The sequence below is a fragment of the Mytilus californianus genome, unplaced genomic scaffold, assembly GCF_021869535.1.
Source record: "Mytilus californianus isolate M0D057914Y unplaced genomic scaffold, xbMytCali1.0.p SCAF_5, whole genome shotgun sequence".
NCBI lineage: Eukaryota > Metazoa > Mollusca > Bivalvia > Mytilida > Mytilidae > Mytilus > Mytilus californianus.
In genome coordinates this window covers 85,247,519-85,265,926 of record NW_026262701.1, presented here as the reverse complement: position 1 = coordinate 85,265,926, position 18,408 = coordinate 85,247,519, and the positions used below count along the sequence as shown (strand labels likewise).

Here is an 18,408-nt window from a genome sequence, read left to right as displayed (position 1 = left end):
TAAATTTGTCGCTTTCTTTTACGGTTACGGAGGAGATGCAGTAACAAGGAAAACAGTGTTTGGGGAGATAACTCCTACAAAGAAAATTGTTCGGCTTAGAATGGGTGAAAATAAAAAGCGCATTAACTGTATGATATTATATAAGAAATATCTAAGCGACATCTTGCGAAACAAAAATTTTACGTGAGAACAAAATTAGGCGGAAGAAAAAAATAATAATAATAATAATAATAATCAGAACAAATACAATAGGTCTTTCCACAGAAAAGTGGAAAGACTGAATAATTTTTTAAAGTACTGGTACAAAAGAATGGATGACGGAAAGTTAACTGGAAAATTAACCACATATTTTGATTTGAAAGATAATTTTTTTACTGAAGAGTATATGAATTTAAAATCTTTCGAATACAGAAAAGTATTATGTAGATTTAGAATTAGTGCCCATAATTTGAGAATCGAAAGTGGAAGATATGAGTTAATAAAAGATGAAAAAGGGAAAAGGGTAATATTAGAAAGGAATAAAAGAACTTGTCAATTATGTAATTACAACTGTGTTGAAGATGAACCACATTTTTTGATTGAATGCCCTCAATATAACATTGATAGACAAGTATTTTTCAAAGATATTATTATGTCTAATAAGAATTTTTTTGGGCTTAATACTAAAGAAAATTTTTTGTGGTTAATGACAAACGAAGATAGACACATTTTAACCAATTTAGGTAATTTTCTAGTAAAGAGCTTTGATAAAAGAGCAAAACTATTGTCTTGTCTTAATAATAAACATAAGTAATTGATTTATGCACTGATTTGTATGCATTGCAAATTATATATACATATATAGTACATTACAATATTTTGATTTTTTGTGTGTATTTTCCCCAGCTGCAACATATGGAAAAAAGGGTTTACCATTATAAAGATTATATATATATCATTATTATATATTCTAACAATTTGTAATTTGATTTGATATTTATTCTGTCATTCATTGGATTTTCTTTCTTTGTTTGTTATAATCTTTATGCCTCTCGGGGCCCAAAATTGGATAATAAAATTTATCTTATCTTATCTTATCTTATCTTATAGTAAAAAGAGAGATATTAAGTCAAGGGATGCATGTCTATTCTTAACCCTCTTCACAGCTCTTTGCTGTCGCTATTTTAATGTGGTTATGTTTCATATAGCTGGACGTCTGTGACTTCACATGTCGAATTTTGACGTTGTCTATAAATGATGCCATGCCCTGATGGTGTTGCATTTGAGACCCATTTAAAAAAAATATTACACTATAAAATCTGAATTCTATGTTTTATTTGTAAGGGATGCAGTAATTAGCAAGTGTTTGTATAAATTAGATATATGGATATAGCTGTTGTGAACACATGCATGCATGAGTCCCTCCAGCAGCAAGACGGTTAAGCAACTCGTGCAACAGAACATGTCATAAGTTGTGACTGAATGTGGAAATATGAAGATAGATAGAATCCAAGTCCATATCACCACAATCACGTTCTCCCCTGTTCCTGTTTGCCTTGGGTCTGTTAGCCCATATTTATGATTGGATTGTTTGTCATTAACATTGTGAAAGCAGGACAAGTGGAGCCAACTCTGAGGTGAATCAAAGATGAAGATTAAAGTAAACACATTACACTATTTGATTTGCAATGGTTGTACATCAATCATTGTATTTTGCCAGTATCAATCATAGATAATAAACATCATACAAGTACCATGCAAAAATCCAAATATCATTTATTTGTAACCCCGGGGGGATTACTTCCTATATATTTAGTGGTAGGAGTGTGCCGCAAAACAGGGTCACTTTTTCATGCCCTTCTGGTAAGAACAGGGTCCCTTTTTCATGTCCTGCTGGTTAAAACAGGGTCACGCTTTTTCTTGCCCTGCTGGTGAGAACAGGGTCTTTTTTTAAACAAAAGTATTTGTCTAGAAGAGGATCGCTTATTTAACTGTTTAAGATACCGTCTAGAACTCCGGTCTAGAACAGCATCTATTTTATACAGTCTAGAACAGGATCATTCCTGGTGCATATTTCTGAGCGTGTCTAGAACAGGGTATGTTTTCAATATTTCTGTTTAGAACAGGGTATGATTTGGCAAGTGCTGTTGGCACAGTTATACCCGAAAGGATAGTCAGTAACCCCCCCCCCCGGGATTTGTTATCCAGACATAATCATGATCATCCCAAAGAAAACAGCCACAAATGCAGTGAAGCACAGTGTGTTTTCATGGTTTTAATTGCAATTTAGTCACCTAAAATTTATCATTAAATAATGAAAACTGTTCAATTTTTTTTGTTGATTAAAACTTTTTGGCCTTCTTTAATTTAGGGGTCCCTGTACTTTAAGGTTATGGTTCATTAATGGTTATTGATAGGTTAGGGGTTGTTCTAGCTTAGGGATAGGGTGCATGTTAGGGTAAGGTATGAGGTGCATGTTAGGGTAAGGTATGGGTTAGGGTAAGGTTTAGGATAAAGGTTAGTTGAGTATACCTCTATATGGATTGAGACCCCTAATGTAAAAGAAGGCCAACTTTTGATCTTGATGGCAATATCAAATGGGCTAAGAACAACCTTGCAGACATGCAACTTATTAATGAGTTTTTAACTGTCAGTATTTACAATGATTTATGTGCATGTTCTGACATTATGAATATAATTTTTTTAGGTTAATGATGACCGGATGGCACTTGTTTCAAATGCAGCTTCTGATATGGAAATGGGCAGTATTAATACAAAATCATCAAGACTGCCTCCAGAATGGTTAGTAGGACAATATATAAGTGATTATTTCTTGTGGCACACAGAAGAAATTAGGGTTTGTAGTTTATTTTTAGAACTGTTTTTATTATACAACCGCAAAAAATTTATGCGATCGTATATTGGTATGACATTGGCGTCGTCGTCGTCGTTGTCCGAAGACACATTGGTTTTCGCACTCTAACTTTAGTTTAAGTGAATGGATCTCTTTGAAATTTTACCATAAGGTTCAATACCACAAAAGGAAGGTGGGGATTGATTTTGGGGGTTATGGTACCAACAGTTAGGGGCCAAAAATGAGCATTTTTTAGTTTCCAGACAAAAACTGTGGAACGGTGTATGGATCTCTCTGAAATTATACTACAAGTTTCCATACTACAAAGGGATGGTTAGGATTTGCTTTGGGGGGTTATGGCTCAAACCGTTTAGGAATTAGGGGCAAAAAAGGGGGAAAAACAAGGTTGTCCTGGTTAATGGACAAATACTTTAGTACAAAACATAATTTAAAGCAGTGTAAGGGAGATAAATCAAATACATCATTGAAATTACCTCCCTTACACTGCTTTTAAATTATGTATAAAGTAATGGTTAATGAACAATTAAGATAATTTAAAACAGTGTAAGGGAGGTAATCCAAATACAACATTTTGATTACTTCCCTTACACTGCTTTTAAATTACGTTTAAAGAAATGCATATTTATAAAGGAAGACCAGTAAAAATATCTGCAAATGTTGCATCTTTTTTTTTACAAAAAAATCCATATGAAAGATTTGACACTATATTTTAAATTCTATTATAAAATAGATTAAGTTAGCATTATGGTAAATTTAAATGGGTAATTATGGTTGCAAACTCCATTGGAAATTTGAATTGAGATTATGACCATATCTTGAGGGAAAGAATTTTTTTGGGGAAAAAAAGGGGGGGTGGGGTAAAAAGAAATTGTGGGGGGTCAATTTTTTCTCATTTCAGATTTCAGAAATTAAAAAGAATTATTCTTCAAATATTTTTTTTTTTTTCAAATTTCAAATATTGAAAAATTTCAAGAAGTAATCTTTAATTGCACAGTATGGCGCATTAGATTTGTAAAATCTTTGACCACATTGGTCCAAATTGGGGTCCAAAATTAAACTTTTTTTGATTTCAACAAAAATTGAATATATGGGGTTCTTTGATATGCTGAATCTAACCATGTATTTAGATTTTTTATTTGAGGACCCCGCTATCATATTAGTTCATATTGAGGTCAAAAGGGTCCAAAATTAAACTTCGTTTGATTTCATAAAAAATTGAATTATTGGGGTTCTTTGATAGGCCAAATCTAACCGTGTATTTAGATTTTTAATTTTTGGTCCTATTTTTATACGACCGCAAAAATTGAAAATTTTTTGGTCGTATATTGGTATGACGTTGGCGTCGTCGTCGTCGTCGTCGTCGTCGTCGTCGTCGTCCGGCGTCGTCCGAAGACACATTAGTTTTCGCACTCTAACTTTAGTTTAAGTTAATGGATCTCCATGAAATTTTACCATAAGGTTCAATACCATGAAAGGAAGGTTGGGATTGATTTTGGGGGTTATGGTACCAACAGTTAAGGAATTAGGGGCCAAAAAGGGGCCAAAAATAAGCATTTTTGTAACTTCCAGACAATAACTTGTGTGTAAGTGTATGGATCTCTCTGACATTGTACCACAAGGTTCCATATCACATAGGGAAGGCTGTAATTGATTTTGGGGGTAATTGCCTCAAAATTTTAAGATAAGGGGCCAAAAAAGGGGCAAAAAACAAGCATTTTTCTAGTTTCATGACAATAACTTGTGTGTAAGTGTTTGGATATTTCTTAAATTGTACTACAAGGTTCCATATCACAAAGGGAAAGCTGGAATTGAGTTTGGGGGTAATTGCCCGAAACGTTTAGGAATTGGGGGCCAAAAAGGGGCCAAAAATAAGCATTTTTCTAGTTTCCAGACAATAACTTGTGTTCAATTGTATGGATCTCTCTGAAATTGTACTGCAAGATACCATACCACAAAGGGAAGGCTGGGATTGAGTTTGGGGGTGATGAATCATAAGGGGGTTCAAAAAATTTGGGGGGGGGGGGGGGGGGTTTCTTTTTTTTTTCTTTTTTTCCTTTTTTTTTTCTTTTAAAATTTTCCATTTTAAGTTGGTTATTTCTGATTTATATTTAAAAGCAAATAATAATGATATGGTAGGAAATACACACCAAACAGGATGTGTAAATTATTATACAATAAGTATTGTGCAATAGCAAGAAATTTTCAATTGCACAGTATTGCACAATAGCAAGAAATCTTCAATTGCACAGTATTGCGCAATAGCAAGAAATCTTCAATTGCACAGTATTGCGCAATAGCAAGAAATATCCAATAGCACAGTATTGCGCAATACATGATAGCAAGAAATTGTCAATTGTACAGTATTGCGCAATAGCAAGAAATATTCAATTGCACAGTATTGTGCAAAAGAATATACTTTGTATAAATTGCTTATTTCTTGATCAATTTCAATGGGGTTTTATTCTTGAAATCTTGGGGTTCTTTAATATGCTGAATCTAACCATGTATTAAGTTTTTGGATTTTGGGCCCTGTTTTTAAATTGGTCCACATTGAGGTTCAAAGGGTCCAAAATTTAACTTTGTTTGATTTCATCAAAAATTGAATTATTGGGGTTCTGTGATATGCCGAATCTAACCGTGTATTTAGATTCTTAATTTTTGGTTCCGTTTTCAAATTGGTCTACATAAAGGTCCAAAGGGTCCAAAATTAAACTTAGTTTGATTTCAACAAAAATTGAATATATGGGGTTCTTTGATATGCTGAATCTAACCATGTATTTAGATTTTTGATTATGGGCCCAGTTTTCAAGTTGGTCCAAATCGGGGTCCAAAATTAAACTTTATTTGATTTCAACAAAAATTGAATATATGGGGTTCTTTGATATGCTGAATCTAACCATGTATTTAGATTTTTGATTATGGGCCCAGTTTTCAAGTTGGTCCAAATCGGGGTCCAAAATTTAACTTTGTTTGATTTCAACAAAAATTGAATATATGGGGTTCTTTCATATGCTGAATATAACCGTGTATTAAGTTTTTGGATTTTGGGCCCCGTTTTTAAATTGGTCCACATTGAGGTCCAAAGGGTCCAAAATTTAACTTTGTTTGATTTCATCAAAAATTGAATTATTGGGGTTCTTTGATATGCCGAATCTAACCGTGTATTTAGATTCTTAATTTTTGGTTCCATTTTCAAATTGGTCTACATAAAGGTCCAAAGGGTCCAAAATTAAACTTAGTTTGATTTTAACAAAAATTGAATTTTTAGGGTTCTTTGATATGCTGAATCTAAACATGTGTTTAGATTTTTGATTATGGGCCCAGTTTTCAAGTTGGTCCAAATCGGGGTCCAAAATTAAACTTTATTTGATTTCAACAAAAATTGAATATATGGGGTTCTTTGATATGCTGAATCTAACCATGTATTTAGATTTTTGATTTTTGGGCCCCGTTATCAACTTTGTCCACATTGAGATCAAAAGGGTCCAAAATTAAACTTTGTTTGATTTCATCAAAAATTGAATTCTTGGGGTTCTTTGATATGCTGAATCTAACCATGTATTTAGATTTTGGATATTGGACCATAATAGGTGAATGTCCAATTTAAAATTTTTAAGTTCTTAGACCACATTCATTCTGTGTCAGAAACCTATGCTGTGTCAAATATTTAATCACAATCCAAATTCAGATCTGTATCAAGCTTGAATGTTGTGTCCATACTTGCCCCAACTGTTCAGGGTTCGACCTCTGCGGTCGTATCAAGCTGCGCCCTGCGGAGCATTTTATTTAAATTGGTCTACATTAAGGTCCAAAGGGTCCAAAATTAAACTTAGTTTGATTTTAACAAAAATTGAATTCTTGGGGTTCTTTGATATGCTGAATCTAAACATGTGTTTAGATTTTTGATTATGGGCTCAGTTTTCAAGTTGGGGTCCAAAATTAAACTTTGTTTGATTTCAACAAAAATTGAATATATGGGGTTCTTTGATATGCTGAATCTAAACATGTATTTAGATTTTAGATTTTTGGCCCAGTTTTCAAGTTGGTCCAAGTTGGGGTCCAAAATTAAACTTTGTTTGATTTCAACAAAAACTGAATATATGGGGTTCTTTGATATGCTGAATCTAACCATGTATTTAGATTTTTGACATTGGGGTTCTTTGATATGCCAAATCTAACCGTGTTTTTAGATTTTTAATTTTGGGTCCTGTTTTTTAAATTGGTCTTCATTAGGTCCAAAGGGTCCAAAATTAAACTTAGTTTGATTTTAACAAAAATTGAATTCTTGGGGTTCTTTGATATATGTGTCTAGATTTTTGATGATGGGCCCAGTTTTCAAGTTGGTCCAAGTTGGGGTCCAAAATTAAACTTTTTTTGATTTCAACAAAAATTGAATATATGGGGTTCTTTGATATGCTGAATCTAAACATGTGTTTAGATTTTTGATTATGGGCCCAGTTTTCAAGTTGGTCCAAGTTGGGGTCCAAAATTAAACTTTGTTTGATTTCAACAAAAATTGAATATATGGGGTTCTTTGATATGCTGAATCTAACCATGTATTTAGATTTTTGACATTGGACCATAATAGGTAAATTAAAAAAATTTAAGTTCTTAGACCACATTCTTTCTGTGTCAGAAACCTATGCTGTGTCAAATATTTAATCACAATCCAAATTCAGAGCTGTATCAAGCTTGAATGTTGTGTCCATACTTGCCCCAACTGTTCAGGGTTCGACCTCTGCGGTCGTATCAAGCTGTGCCCAGCGAAGCATTTTATATAGACATGTAATAGTAAGGATCTTTGCTATAACAGTGCTTGTCTGAAAGGTATCAACAAAATTAGAATTAAAGGTTTGCATCAAAATTTGTCTTTGTAATTCTACTTGCTGTTTGAAGTAATAATTTACTTAAACAGGTTTTATGTGGGTAGTTTACTTTTAATTACTTTTTGTTTATAGGTAATATGTTGGTAAGCCCATTACAAGTATCAAAGTTAAAAATTAAAAAAAAACATTCCAGAGAGAAGATAAGAAAACAGTCCTGCAAAAATGTTTCTTTTGTGTGTAAAGAGGATGTATTGTAATAAACGAATAAAACTCTATACTTTGCGTTGTGTTACTTTTATGATCAAAATCGATATCGAAGGCGCCCATACAAAGGTACAAATTAACGTCATAAACATAAGACGTAAATACGGGAAACATAACGTTAACATTTGCAGTATATTCTCAACATACTGGGGGGCCGCAAAAGTATATCTTTGTATAAAATTGAAATATTTCTTTAACTGTCCATATATGAAACGAAAAAATATGTTTTAAAATATGATGGGCAATTACTGTCTCTAGAAATCACTATGATAAAATGAAAAATTAGCAGTCTCTATAACGATTTTAAAATCGGACACAAAATTAATGTCTAAGATATTGTCCAAGTTTTAATGTTCTCCTTTGCACGCATAGCTGCCTTTCGCATAGGCACTGTTTTTCTGGTATCAACTTTATTCGTCTCATCTGCTTTATTTGGTAGTTCCTCTTCGTTGATCTCTAGCGGATAAAGTTTGACGATCGGGCGAGTCGTATGGCCACTGTTAGTTCTGATAGTTGCAGATCTGATTAAACCATCATTTCGAACAACTAATTCTTCAACAATTGCTATTTTCCACCGATTTCGAGGTTTGTCGTCATGAACTTTTACAATATCTCCGACCCGGATGTTGATTTTGTTGTCTCCACTCTTTTTATGAAACTCTCTAAGTGCTGTTAAATATTCGGACTTCCAACGGTTCCAAAATTGTTCAATTATAAACGAAAGTCTTTGTGCACGCTTTGAAGCATCAGACGTGTTCATTATGTAAGGTTCATCAATATTATCTATCTCAATTCTCGGATATGGTACAGATGTAATACGACGACCATATAGTAGGTGGGCCGGTGTTAATGGTTCACTGTCATCAATGTCTGTAGATACATAAGTCAATGGTCGATCATTGTAAAACTTTTCAATTTCGGCAATTATCGTTTGCAGTGTCTCTATGTTAATCAATGCACGTCCAAGTATTTTCTTTAAATTCGTTTTAGTTAATGCAATAAGTCTCTCCTACCATCCTCCGAACCACGGGGCTCGGCTAGGGATAAATCTCCACTCGACTCCATGCGTAGATAATGTCTCTTTGATCTTCTGGGATTCACACAGTTGTTTAATCTCTTGTGATGCTGAAATAAAAGATGTAGCGTTGTCTGACATCATAACATGTGGTAAGGATTTTTTACAAGTAAATCTTCTGAATCCTAACAAAAATGATTCTTCTGTCATGTCGGGTACAACCTCTAAATGAACGGCTCTTGTCGATGCACAGGTAAATAAACATATGTATGCTTAATGAATGTTCCGTTCTTTTCCTTAATATGAAGAGCTCCAGAAAAATCTACACCAGTGACGGTAAACGGTGGGGCTTCTTGAAGTCGTATTTTTTGTAACGGAGGAGGGTCTGGTGCCCTGTATGGTTTTCCTATAACTCTTTTACATGTTGTACATCTATATAGTAATTTGGGCGTAAATTGACGCAACGTGGGATCCAAAATGTTTGACGGACTTGTGTAACTGTGGCATTAACTCCAGAATGTAAAACTAGTTCGTGTGAGTTTAATACAATAAGTTCCGATAATCGCTGATTTGGCGGTAAAAGGTAAGGGTGTTTTGCCGATTCGGGTATTGGCGCATTATGAATTCTTCCTTTGCATCTCATTAAATCGTTGTTATCTAAATATAACTGAAGTTGTCGAAGTCGTGGCAATTTAGTTTTCTGTATCTGTTTTAGCTTTAGTGCGCGAACTTCATCTTGGTATGCTATCGCTTGACAACATCGTATCCATAATATTGTTGACTGCTGTAGTTCATCTGGTGTCATTGCTCCAACGTTTCTAAAAGATTTGACTGTTCTACAATTGTGAATAAATCGATGGACAAAGGCTGACACTCGCAAAAGTTTCTTGTATGATCCATAATTGTTAATATCTATAATTCTGTCTATTCCATACTGAATATCATTTTCGCAAGTTTTGCTCTCTTTATCGTCTAATGGTTCTTTGTCGTCGTCGGTAAATACGGATAAAGCTGTATTTATCTCTATAAATGTTTTGATTTATCACCTATCCAAATCGGTCCTTTTATCCATAACGTGCTTTCCTTGAACTGTTTCGTAGTCATACCACGTGATAGTAAATCAGCAGGGTTGTAATTTGTTGGGCAATACTTCCATTCACAGTTGTCTGTTAATTTCTTAATTTCATTGATTCTATTTGAAACGAAACGTTTTAATGTTTTGGTAGTCTTTATCCACTGTAATACGATTTGACTATCTGACCATAGTGTAATATTTGAACATTTTAATGTAGTTTGAAGATGACATGCTAAACAGGCTCCTATTACTGCAGCCATTAACTCTAGTTGTGGTAAAGTTAGTTTTTTAAGAGGCGCCACTCTTGTTTTTGCCATTACCAGTGAAGTGTCCTTTTTGTTATTTAAATACCCAACTGCTCGGTAAGCTTTCATACTTGCGTCCACAAATACATGCAGTACTTTTTGCGATGACTCGCTACTCTCATCAAAATAGTGCCTAGAAAAAGTGGTTTCCGTAGCAGTTTCTATGTCTTGAGCTAAACGGGTCCATTCTGATAGCAACGCATGTGGTAAAAGCTCGTCCCAGTCATTACCTCCTTTCCATAAGTCTTGTATAAGTATCTTAGCTCTAATGCTAACTGGACTCAATAATCCAAGCGGGTCGTATATTTTAGATGATTCCTTCAAAATTTCACGTTTTGTAATACTTTTTTCATCTCCTTGTGCTGGTATGACTGTCCGTTTTGAATACGTAAGTTCATCATTTTCAACGTTCCAGCGCATTCCTAGGATCTTTGTCTGTTTGTCGGTGTCTAATACATCCTCTTTGGCAGCTTGCTGACGAAGTTGTTCACGGCACCAAAATGTATTGTAATAAACGAATAAAACTCTATACTTTGCGTTGTGTTACTTTTATGATCAAAATCTATATCGAAGGCGCCCATACAAAGGTACAAATTAACGTCATAAACATTAGACGTAAATACGGGAAACATAACGTTAACATTTGCAGTATATTCTCAACAGAGGACACTCATAAAATCATTTGCCTTAAGTCAAAATCTATTATTTTGTACATTTATATGTTATATGGGAAATTGTAATTGCATTTTTTTTTTAATCCTTGAGGAACACATTGGTGTGCTATATCTAGTGATGGGAATCAGTATTTTTTTTCAGATAAATGGCAGAATAAACCTTGCAATATACTTTTTTATCCTTCAGGTCTCATGTATAACTCTCAGATTGATAACTCTGCTTTTGTGTAGAAATATAAGCAATTTACAAATGTTTTATTTCCTTCAAGTCTGTAGCCTAAATAAATTGATGTCCAAATATATAATCTATGTAATTGAAATGATTTTGTGTGACTTCAAATGCATATTTCATATATGATGATTATTTATCAAAATTGATAATCAAACATAGATAAGATTTTTTAACAGTTCAAGAGATTATGATATTAGTAAATTAGGAACATGTTGAAATATACATTTGAAAAAACTAAACATGCTAAATATACCCCAAAAAGTTCGATAAACACGACAAACTTTAGCAACAAAAAATTAACTTTCAATGACCAAATGATTTTTTATTTGGTTTAATGTTATGTTTTAAAGCATATTTCAACATTTATATTAATTTGATCTTGTAAATATAAGTTCAACGGTAAGTAACACATGATATGTCCATCACAAAAATTGTCAGCACCCCCTCAGATATAATATAAATGTCCATATTATTGCCAAAAATAGAATTTATGTGACAAACCAGGTGAATGTTTACAATTCATTACTGTATTCATATTTTAAATACAAACAACAGAAATAACAATGAACATGATCAACCAGTAAGCTTACAAACATCATGAACATAGAATCAATATCTTTAGAGTCGTGAACCGATCATTGGATAGATGGCCCTGAAACAGCTTACAAGTCAATGTTTTCAATTATCGGTGCACCACTAGTAATATCAGCTACACTATAACAGGCAAAGAAATCAACAAATACAAATACTTTCATAATTTGCCCTGCAATACATTGTAAAATACAAAAACAATACAAACACTGAGCACGTAAATAGTTGCTGTAACTTACAATGTAACAGGAAATAATGTGTGAATAGGGCAAATGATTTGGATGACTGCATTTAACATAATAAATACATTTAACGATTTATTTTGACAGGGTAGATGGTGTAGAAGAGGTGCAATATGAAATGACAAAAATCAAAACAAAAAGTAAGTACATTTTTGTACTGTGAATTCATTATTATTTGAGGGATATCAATTTTCTTTGGAATAGGCGTTCCACGTATTTAAAAGTTAAACGAAATACAAATTTGACATACAGTATTCGGCAAAACCAAGAAATGCAATATCCACAAAAATACTATTTCTCCTAAATTCACTTAAATAGGTACCAGATAAAATAAATGAATGTTCTGTTTTCAAATTATTTAAGATTTCAATTACTGTAAATTCAGAAATTATTGCGATTTTTTTATTAATGCGAATAATGCGACTAGCTGAGTATCGCAATAAAAGGAACTCACACTCTGATATCTGATTCATATATATGTAAGCAGATTTTCCTGAAATCGCAATAATAAATATCGCATTTGTGCCCATTCTTAAAAAATTGCAATAATAAATGAACGCATTAATTTCTGAATTTACAGTAATATATGTAAATTTAATTATTGCACTTATTTGAATTGTAAAGGTTCTTCCTTTTTCATTAGTCAACACTTTTGACAATTTGGACATAATAAGAACGCAGAGAATTTATACAAATTATGTCACGCTAAGATAGAACAAAGGAGTAAGTGTGGTTAGGGGCCATATTTGGCCCTGATTATTAAGTTAAATGTTTCAAGATATAAACTGTTTTAATTTGATGAAAAAACATGTGAGAAAGTTAAACAGAACTTTTTTTAGCCAATGATTATTCTAAAGCCTACATTTCTACATACCAAATAGGCCAAAAACAGAGATTTTTGCAAAATTGACAAATTGTCCAGATTTCAACCAAATTAAAGCCTAGGAAACATAGAGCGCAAACATTGACAAACTTAATATTCAATTCAGATATGTAGAAATATTAAAACAAACATTATGTGAAAAGATCTTTTTTGTCGACACATGCACTCTGTTCAAAAAAGCAATAGAAATTTGGCCGTTTTCACTGAACTTTTCATTGAAAATCAAAATGAGTGCTATTTGTGATGCCATGAATAGAACGCAATTTCGTAAATTTTCAACAAAAAGCTTAAGATATATCTCCTATCTAGTCATTGTATTAGCTATGATATTGGGATATTGGTCAATAAATTCTAATTTGAAATTGCAGCTAGAAATAGGGGCCATTAAAGATGCCGTCATTTTATTTCTAAACAAAAGAATTATAACAATTGTTATCTTGAACTTTACCGTATATTATACTGGCTTTGTCTGGTTAAAAAAGGTTTGATCATTACATAAAACTGCATTTACATAATTTTTTAGTGAAGGAACTTGCCACACTCCATGACAGACATTTAAACAGACCAACGTTAGATGATAATGTGCAGGAGGAACATGCTATAGAAATAATGACACAAGATATTACACAGGTTGGTTTTCTTACAGATTTGGGGTATACATGAATAAATAAGCAACCCAATGACACAAAAAATAGACTTCTAGAAGTCAAAATAGATACTTCAACGATAGATCAGTGTCTACAGGATGACAAGCTCTAATTGCCCAGAGTATAGAAAAACTGTGAAATTTAACCAGAAACCAGCAAAGATTTGCCTTCCACATTAAATTCACTAAATGACAAAATATATAATATAACTAAAGACCACATATGACAATGTTCCTGACATGGGGAGGCTAATGAACATGTTATAGTATATATTCAAAACACAATGCCATGCAAAACAATAATAAAGAATACCCTAGCAAAGAATACTTGCTTGTATCATCAAAATAGCACAGTTTTTTCTAGTAACATCCAAAATTTTTCATACTGTGAATTCACTTATTTTTTTTGGGTAATAATTTTCATGGATTAAAAAAAAATTGTTTTTTTGTGAATACTTTGTTCAAGTCTGCATACAAGCAAATAGATAATTTGTACATTGTTGTTCATTGAAATTTCCACAAAACCCATGAAAATAGGTATCCAATGAATAATATGGAATGGACAGTAAACAATTTGTTTTTTTGCAGATGTTTACAAGATGTCAAATTACAGTTCAGAGAATAAGTCACAAAGGTAACCATGGAACAGAACAGGAAAAAAGACTAGCCAAAAATATAGTATCGTCTGTAGCCAGATCACTACAAGATATGTCATTAAATTTTAGAAAAACACAATCAGATTACCTAAGAAGTAAGTGGTATTGTCTTTTGTTAATGTAGAGAAGAAATACTTTGATAAAGATACTGTTCACTACTGTACTTTAAACATATTTTATTGTCAAAACAAGAGAAATAAAGGATAGGACACAAGTTTTCAACTTGCAAGGTCTTCTCCAATACACAATCATCATTATATAAGAGCTTATGACATGGTTCACTTGACACAGAATTATATGATATTTGAAAAGAAAAAAATGATACAACATACACAGCAGGCATTTGCTGTTGTCTGAAGAAAAGAGTTAAAAAGAGTAGATTTAAACTAATCACTAATAGTCGAAATTATACAATTTTGTATTGCTTTAAATAACATACAGTTGATGTCAAAGTGCACATCAGAACATCTAAACTTAATATTGTTAATGTTAAATTCAACACACAGATCTTTAAAGATTTGTGAGACTTGAGCGATGACTAAAGTTGGGCTAGAGCATAATTGTTTATTTATTACCATGATGAAGTACTCTAAATTTGTATTATTTCTTGGGTTTCAGATCTCATTGATTAATTTGTTTTGCGAACAAGTGCCGATTGAAACACTGAAGTTTTATACTCCTCTACAAGTCATAGCTTCTTTTTATATTACACCAAGCTTCATCTTGTTATGCCATGGGATGTATTCAGTTATTAGATTCCTGTTAGTCAAAAAACTTATATCTTTAAATGTTCATATAATGTAACTAGAAAAATGCTTATTTTTGGCCCCTTTTTGGCCCCTTATTCCTAAACGTTTTGGGCAATTACACCCAAACTAAATTCCAGCTTTCCCTTTGTGATATGGAACCTTGTAGTATAATTTCATAAAGATCCATACACTTACACACAAGTTATTGTCATGAAACTAGAAAAATGCTTGTTTTTTGCCCCTTTTTTGGCCTCTAATTCCTAAAATTTGGAGGCAATTACCCCCAAAATCAATCCCAGCATTCCCTTTGTGATATGGAACCTTGTGGTACAATGTCAGAGAGATCCATACACTAACACACAAGTTATGTCTGGAAGTTACATTTTGGCCCCTTATTCCTTAACTGTTGGTACCATAACCCCCAAAATCAATCCCCACCTTCCTTTTGTGGTATTGAACCTTATGGTAAAATTTCATAGAGATCCATTCACTTAAACTAAAGTTAGAGTGCGAAAACCAATGTGTCTTCGGACGACGACGACGATGCCGGACGACGCAGGACGACGACGCCAATGTCATACCAATATACGACCACAAAATTTTTTTGCGGTCGTATAAAAATAAGGAGATGTGGTATGATTACCAATGAGACAACTATCTACCAAAGTTCAAATGAAGTGGATGTAAGCAATTATAGGCAACTGTACAGCCTTCAGCAATAAGAAAACTCCATACCGTATGCACATATATGAAATTTTCATCTCATTTTTCTTAGCAAATACAAGTCATATATTCTTGATATATGACACAAAACAGTGTTATAAGTAATAAACAATAGCTTACAATATATTTTGTTTAGTTTATTTTTGTATGAAGGGAGATAAAAACCATATAGAAGATTGTACGTTGGATTGGAATTCATAAGACAACTGTCTCATTAAATATTAGCAATGTTCTCATAAAATATGTAGTGCTTTTATTGCTGTTTTTCATTTTGACAATTGTTTAAAGATAAATGGATAGAAAATCAACCTACAACTTACATTAAAATATACTGTCAATTCATTATTATTCATTGGATACTAATGTTGTAATGTATGTGAATCACAAATTTATTTCAGCCAAATTCAAATAAGACTTTTTAAAAATCATGAAGTTAAGTACCTATGGAAATGCAATTTTTCATCAACCATGAATAATTTAATCAACAGTAGACAGTTATGAGTGTCATGGGTTCTCAATGTAGAAGACTATTTTTTGCAAATATATATTTATTTATTCAACATTAAACAATCTATTTCATGTTTGCATTTCAGAAATTAAAAGTAGAGAAGAAAGGTCTAGAGAATTTTTTGATACAAATATAGGTCCAAGCTCAGGGTCATTTATGGAGGAAATAGAACCTTTTGAAGATGTATTTGACAAGGTAATGGAGGGAAGCTACCTATGTTAATCATTCAGAGTTGTGTTTCTGTTAATTCTGTTAAAATTAAAAAATAGATACAGAAAAGATAAATTAAGTCTTATTTTAGAATTCAAAAACATTAATTTGTGAAATACGAGTTTTATTGCGAATATTGCAGTAAAATGTTCTGAGACATATAAAGTTAATGTTCTATTTAATGGTCATCCATTTGTGCCCTGCATTTTATAAACAAACCAAGCGAATTATTTTCATAAAAATTCATAAGGGTTCCGCGGTACCCAGTGTCTCGCCTACTTTTGCTGTTAATCGCAGGCTCAACAAAAATTGAGGAAAAAAATTAATAAAAATTTTCCTCTCTATAATATCTTTTGATTGTAAGTAGCTTCTGTCCAAGTTTGGTAAAAATCCAGGATAGTTTATGAATCTAATAAATGTTTTAAAAACTTAAACTGCAGACTGTATGTAATGTTAACTGGAAGAAAAACTAAGTCCATTTATAAGTAAAATACGGAAAAAATGGAACAAATTTTAACAAAATTTCCTTCTAGATACTAGCTTTTAATCATAAACAAGCTTCTGCCCAAGTTGGGTACAAATCCAGGATAGTTTAAGAAAGTTGTTAACATTTTAAAAACTTTAACCACAGAGTGAATGTACTGTTAACTGGCAGAAAAACTTACGTCCATTTATAAGTAAAATACGGAAAAAATGGAATTTTTTTTTTACAAAATTTACTTTTGAATATTATCTTATGATCATAAACAAGCTTCTGTCCAAGTTTGGTAGAAATTCAGGATAGTTTAAGAAAGTTATTAAAATTTCAAAAACTTTAACCACAGAGTGAATATTTGTGGACGCCGCCGCCGGAATGTAGGATCGCTATGTCTCGCTTTTTCGACAAAAGTCGAAGGCTTGACAAAAATTAAGAGAATTCTGAGTATTTGCATTATTTTTGTGATGAGTGATATATAGATTTCTTTGTGTCATTCCCTTTAGAAGTTTTTCACCACTTTCACTTAATTTATTTTAAGCAAGAAACATTTATAAACATGATGTCGTAAAATTGGTTATACACTTATATACTCTTTGGTTGTCATGACAACAGTTAACTATTATCACAAGGACATCTTCAAAAATACTGAATCTAGTTGAATGATAAAAGCTTCATTTTTTTATTGAAGGGTTTTACATCATCACAACTACATATGGTTGAAGATAATACTGTACATGTAAAACAAAGAGAGAAAGAAATAGCACAGATAGTACAGTCTATAACAGATCTGAATGAAATATTTAAAGATTTAGCTACTATGGTTGTAGATCAGGTTAGTGTACTAAGTTTAAGTAGCTAGAATATAATTACTTGTCAGAATGGTGGATGCAACTAGTCATTTTATGTTGCATATGTAGCATAGGAGATGATATATAGTGATTACTACTTGTGGCATTGCATGGATGGCAAACTTACCTGTTATTCATAACTTCTTTGAAAGCAGTGGGTCAATTACAAAACAAATAGAATCTTGAGAACATGATATAGTCACTTTTATTTGTTTTATTTCAATTCAGAATGAAATTTTAAATTTGCCAGACAGATATCCAAAATTTTAATATGCAGGCACAGGAACACAGGAGGATACATCTTCTATAACTATGTTTGGTCCAAAGTTTGTGCATTTGTAAACTTGAGCTACTTTGAACAACTCAATAATTGGAATACTATTTAATTGCTGGGAGTGACTTCAGCATTTTAGTTTTGAATTCAACTAAATTTCTTTTTTCGAGTATCTGCAATTATTGATCAGGTGCAATGTTAAACATATATACAAATGTTAAGTGAGGTGTGCAAGACAAATATTTCTGTAATGAATCTTTTGAGTCTAGAGGTTTTTAAGTCCAAACAAAATAGAAAACAAAATATTCTCATGGGAGATACTCTTCAATATTGGTCATTTAGAAATAAAGTCCAA

General features: G+C 32.4%; 1 protein-coding gene across 1 annotated transcript in view; it reads left to right on the top strand.

Annotated features, from left to right (window-relative positions):
- The window catches only part of LOC127701686 (syntaxin-16-like), a 31,259-nt gene that overhangs the window by 6,696 nt on the left and 6,155 nt on the right, over positions 1–18,408 (top strand). Inside the window, exons 2-7 of the mRNA XM_052205684.1 lie at positions 2,687–2,781; positions 12,166–12,218; positions 13,485–13,591; positions 14,196–14,358; positions 16,329–16,438; positions 17,620–17,763. Coding sequence (XP_052061644.1) covers positions 2,687–2,781; positions 12,166–12,218; positions 13,485–13,591; positions 14,196–14,358; positions 16,329–16,438; positions 17,620–17,763 — 672 coding nt within the window. The remainder of the gene's footprint in view (positions 1–2,686; positions 2,782–12,165; positions 12,219–13,484; positions 13,592–14,195; positions 14,359–16,328; positions 16,439–17,619; positions 17,764–18,408) is intronic.